General features: G+C 40.0%; 1 protein-coding gene across 1 annotated transcript; it reads left to right on the top strand.

Moving 5' to 3' along the window:
- The first annotated feature begins 1851 nt into the window (after positions 1-1851).
- Positions 1852-3227, top strand: LOC125480449 (uncharacterized mitochondrial protein AtMg00810-like). Its single transcript, XM_048591335.1, has 2 exons — positions 1852-2038; positions 2473-3227. The coding sequence occupies exons 1-2, from the start codon at positions 1852-1854 to the stop codon at positions 3225-3227; spliced, it is 942 nt and encodes a 313-aa protein (XP_048447292.1).
- Positions 3228-6020: the final 2793 nt, after the last annotated feature.

Genomic DNA, 6020 nt, shown 5'->3' on the forward strand with positions numbered 1-6020 from the left:
CTGCACATGAAGAATGGAGAAACAGTCAATGGTTATTTTGGCAGAACTCTTGCCATGGCTAACAAGATGCGGACTCACGGAGAAAGGATGGACGACGTGGTGATCATTGAGAAAATTCTGAGATCCATGACAACGACGTTCGACTATGTTGTCTGTTCGATTGAAGAATTGAATGACCTAGATGTCATGTTTATCGACGAACTCCAGAGCAGTCTTTTGGTGCATGAGCAAAGGATGAGTCGACATCAGGAGGATGAACATGCTCTTCAGGCTACTCATGGAATCCAGCAAGGAGGACGAGGACGAGGAACCTATCGAGGAAGAGGAAGAGGACGGGGAAGGCTAGACAAGTCAACCCTGGAATGCTATCACTGCCATGAACTAGGGCATTTTCAGTGGGAGTGTCCAAAGAAACCTAAGGAGAAGAAGGCAAACTATGTGGAGACAAAATAAGAGATTTTGTTGATGGCACTTGTGAAGTTCAATGAGGCAACAGCGGAGCACACATGGTTCCTTGATTCTGGATGCAGCAATCACATGTGTGGCAAGAGTGACCTATTTAGTGAGTTTGATAGTAGCTTCAAAGAATCAGTGAAGCTTGGAAATAATTCCAGCTTGACTGTCCAAGGCAAGGGAAACGTTCGAATGGAGGTAAATGGTATAATACACATGATCACCAGTGTGTTCTATGTGCCAGATTTGAAGAACAACTTGTTAAGCATCAGACAATTACAAGAGAAATGACTCTCAGTACTTATCCAACATGGAAGGTGCAAAATCTTTCACTCGGAGAAAGGTCTAATCATGGAGACCAAGATGAGTTCTAATCGAATGTTTGCAATATCAGCTCGAGGTCCACCAAAGGAACAAAGATGTTTCTCGTCTCAAACCACTGATCAAACACGACTCTAGCACTATCGCTACGGGCATCTTAGCTGGAATGGGCTCAGAATACTTCAACAGAAGCATATGGTGGAAGGAATGCCTCAGTTCACTGCCTCTCAAAGGGTATGTGAAAACTGTTTGGTGGGGAGACAACACAAAGATCCTTTTCCCAGAGAAAGCACATGGAGAGCTTCCGAGGTACTACAACTAGTGCATGCGGACATATGCGGGCCAATTAATCCTACATCAAACAGCAAAAAGAGGTATCTTATCACTTTTATAGATGATTTCAGCAGAAAAACATGGGTTTATTTCTTGGTAGAGAAGTCCGAAGCATTTGGCATGTTCAAATCCTACAAAGCAAGGGTAGAGAAGGAAACTGGGACATCAATAAAAAGCTTAAGAACAGATCGAAGAGGGGAGTTCACTTCACACGAATTTACAAATTTTTGCCAAGAGAATGGAGTCCACAGGCAATTAACCGCAGCATATACTCCCCAACAGAACGGTGTAGCGGAACGAAAGAATCGCACCATCATGAATATGGTGCGAAGTATGTTGTCAGCCAAGCAAGTTCCAAAAACTTTCTGGCCAGAAGGAGTTAACTGGGCAATGCATGTGTTGAACCGATGCCCCACTCTTGCCGTGAAGAACAAGACACCTGAGGAGGCATGGAATGGACACAAACCATCCGTGGACCACTTCAGAATCTTTGGTTGCATTGCTCATGCTCACATACCTGACAATAAAAGAGTGAATCTCGATGCCAAGAGCTGTAAATGCGTATTGCTTGGGGTGAGTGAAGAGTCTAAAGCTTATCGATTATTTGATCCTGTCTCACAGAAAATAATCATAAGCCGAGATGTAGTGTTCGAAGAAGACAAACAGTGGGTTTGGGATGAAAATCACAACGAAGTTATTATGACAGATCTCGAATGAGATATTGATGAAGAAAATGGCACTGAGATGACAAGTCATCTTGAGGTTGAAAGTAATGAAGAAATTGAAACTGAATCTGATCATGGTGGATCAATAGTTGAAGAAGACAGCCAAGTTGATGAAGCCTCACCTTTCACAGGACGAACTCGAAGACCACCAACTTGGATGAGGGACTACAAAACAGGTCAGGGCTTATCCGATGAGGAGAATGAGGGTATGGCTCAATTGGCACTATTTACTGATCAAGATCCCACAACCTTTGAAGAAGCAGTGACGTCCGAAATATGGAGATAGGCCATGGATCAAGAAATACGGGCAATCGAGAAAAACAGTACGTGGGAATTAGTCGAGCTACCACCTGGAGAGAAAACTATCGGAGTAAAATAGGTATTCAAGACGAAACTTAACGAGAATGGAGAAGTAGATAAACATAAAGCTCGACTAGTCGCTAAAGGTTATTGCCAACAATATGGGATCGACTATGCAGAAGTCTTCGCACCAGTTGCTCGTCTAGACACCATTCGCATAGTAATCTCGCTTGCTGCGCAAAAGAACTAGGACATTTATCAGCTTGATGTCAAGTCCGCATTTCTGCATGGGGAGTTAGATGAAGAAGTATTTGTTGATCAACCACCGGGGTATGAATAGAAGGGGCAAGAGACGAAAGTGTATCGACTGAAGAAGGCTCTATATGGACTCAAGCAGGCTCCCCGAGCCTGGTACAGTCGTATTTCAGCAAGGAAGGTTTCAACAAATGTCCTTTTGAGCACACATTGTTCATCAAAACTGCAGAAGAAGGTAAGATCTTGATAGTATGTCTTTACGTCGATGATCTCATTTTTACTGGAAATGATAAGATGATGTTTGAACAATTTAAGAAATCTATGATGGTGGAGTTCGACATGACCTATCTCGGGAAAATGAGATACTTTCTTGGTATTGAAGTAATACAAGGTTTTGAAGGAATCTTTATTAGTCAAAGAAAGTATGCTCAAGAGATATTGGAAAGGTTTAACATGGATCAATGCAACTCAGTACTAAATCCCATTGTTCCTGGTTACAAACTTACAAAAGATGAAGGAGGAATAGAGGTTGATGGCAATGTTTACAAACAGATGGTAGGAAGTCTCATGTACCTAACAGCTACACGCCCTGACTTAATGTTTGTTGTAAGTTTGATTAGCCGATACATGGAGCGTCCAACTGAAGTTCACATGCAGACGGCAAAAAGAGTTCTCAGATATGTTAAAGGAACTACTGATTTGGGGATATTCTACAAGAAGGGAGGAACTGAGGAGTTGATTGGGTACACCGATAGTGATTACGCAGGTGATCAAGTTGATAGGAAGAGCACCTCAGGTTACGTATTTATGGTGAATATGGGCGCAGTCTCTTGGTCCTAAAAAAAACAGATAGTTGTTACTTTATCCACTACTGAGGCAGAATTCATAGCAGCAACATCAAGTGCATGCCAGGTGGTCTGGTTAAGAAGAATTGTGAAGAGTCTTAACCATGAGCAACGTAGTCCAACCGTGGTGTATTGTGATAATATTTCGACTATCAAACTATCAAGAAATCCTGTGTTGCATGGTTGAAGCAAACATATTGATGTAAGGTTCCATTTTCTTCGAAATTTGGTCAAGGATGGAGTTTTAGAACTGGTGCACTGCTCTTCTCTGGAACAAGTTGCAGATATTTTCACGAAACCGTTGAAGGTCGACTTGTTTCTGAAGTTGCGGGGATTACTGGGTGTTTGCAAGCTTCAGGAGTAAACTGAATAGCTGTGGTATTCAGTTTAAGGGAAGATGTTAGAATTGTTTAAAACTTCTAGCCGTTATCTGATAAGGGTTTACAGCTAGGGTTCCTAGTTTTTAGGGTTGACTTATCTCTTAGGAAACAATAATCCCTATACTTAAGGGACATGATGCATGTTTCTGTTTTGACGTAGTCTCCACCACGATCGTAGGTCTGGTGATCGTGGGAAGTAGTTGTTTCATTTTCTTGTTCAAATGTAAGGCTATTTAATAGCCATGAAGTTTGCTTTGCTTAATAAGAATTCTCCCTTGTTGCTTTGTATGCTCTCGAACTTTGCATTACAGCAGTCCTTTGCAAGTTTCTGGTTCCAACAGTTGGTGGATGGAGTCGATGATAAAGAGGAGAGAATGGAGGGTGGGTGCGAGTTGCAGAGGAGAGAAAGGTGGGGTGGGGTTGCAGATAAGAGAAGGGAGAAATGAGGTAGGGTGATGAGGCATGAGACATGTGGGTTTTGAGTTTAACAGCTGGGTTTTTTGGGGTTTTGGGTGGGGTGGGGTGGGGTGGGTTTTTGGATGGGAGGGGAGGTGAAGAGAGTGGAGGAGAGGAAGTGGATCGAGGGGGAAAGATGGGTTTCTGGGTTTTTTATTTTTATTTTTATTTTTAATTTTAAATAGGGTGAATTGTTATATTTTAAATGCATAAAAATTATTTTTTTTGTCATGTGGCATAAATTTGGTAGCCATGTCAGCACAAATGTGGATCCCATATTTGTCACGTCATCACTTAACGATTTACTTAATGGATTTTCTAACGGATGTATGAAATTGAAATAAAATGATAAGTAAATGTATGAAATTGAAATCGACTACAAACCTGAGAGAGTAAAATATAATTTACCCTAACTTATTTTAGTAATAAGCTTAGCTATCGTTAGATTAATCTAACAACTCACATGAAAGAGGTCCTCACATGCTCTCAAAACAAGGACCTTAAGTGAGCATCACTATACCACCGTTTGGTTATTGAAAGCAAATTGAGTGGACAAAAGTAACATGGACCATTCGTATAGTAGTCAAAGTCGGAAGAGGATTCCCTCCGAATTCATTTTATAGGGATCTTAGGAATCCCCACATCCTAATTGTTCAGTATATATCATGCGGATCGCATGATGAATAATTAAGATATTTGGATTCATATGGGATCCAAATCCGTCAAAGTCCATCCATGCATGATTAGGCCTATATAATTGATTCCATGGATCGGTAGTACTCGCCCATGTGATAATATGTAGAAATCGAAGTAATAATACAACCAAATGAGCCAATAGATGATTGCGTTTTAATTACCTAAATGGAAATTAGAAAATAACATTCAACTGAATCTTCTAGCTAGGGCTAGCTAGCCATAGCTAGGCCGCGTTATTAGTTATATGGGTAAATTACAATTCAAATGTCATTTGGGTCTTATTTTAAATGGCTAAATTAATTTGATCACTAGCTACTTGAGCTTCTAAATTAATTAATACGCATGCAATGGGGAGCTAGTAGTGGAAATTGCGCTAATTTGACGTGTTTACTTATGAGAAATGAATGTTAAGGTTATTCAATTTTGGATTTTCATGTGTTTATTAATACATACGAATTAATAAAAAAAAATATGTTAATTTCCATATTAAAATTTGTAATCCAATTTCTAAAAACTTAGAAATTAGATTGGTTACTTTGTATTTTTTTTTTTAATTTGAAAAGTTGATAACTCGTATATGCCTATTTCCTCTTAACCTAGCCCTATTTTAAGTAAGTAAACATGTTATCCGCCTGACTATAGATTCAATCCAATAAAGCTTGTTGCCTTTAATTAACATCTATTACAAAAAAATTCAAGTCAATCACATCTACAAGCAATGAACTCACTCACCTGGTAAACAAAAGTAAAAGACAAGTTCAAGAGGTAGGTGTAATTTTCCCTTACAATATTCATTGAAAATTGAATACGTACAACATTAAAGATAGGATGCATACAATGGGTTTCGATAAAAATTTTGTTAGGAATTTTAACTCGAATGAGAGAAAAAGAGCGTTCATCACCAATATAAAGATCACAAAAAAGTACTATATCCTCAATGAGAAGATCACAGATTACATCAGGACCCTTCCTTCTGTTTTTGGTTCATCTACAAATTGAGAAAATGGAATCTACAACATGCTCTCTCTCTCTCTCTCATAAAATCTGTTATTTGGAGGGAGTGTTTGGCTGTCCAACAAGAAAAGCATGACATGAAAGGCGTACAGGCAGTTCCAAAACTCCGACCCACAAAACCTGTCCCGCCCCCTTGCATATTCGTGGTCCCCAACCCCCACGTGTCGCCAATCCATTGCGTAGAAAATCCACATGTCGGCCGATCACCTGTTCCCCTACTGTCTTTTATATCCAGCTCCCAC

Source organism: the organism of the source record quoted next, unplaced genomic scaffold, assembly GCF_019419815.1.
Source record: "Pyrus x bretschneideri cultivar Hongxiangsu unplaced genomic scaffold, Pyrus_bretschneideri_v1 Contig33, whole genome shotgun sequence".
In the NCBI taxonomy this organism is placed as follows: Eukaryota; Viridiplantae; Streptophyta; class Magnoliopsida; order Rosales; family Rosaceae; genus Pyrus; species Pyrus x bretschneideri.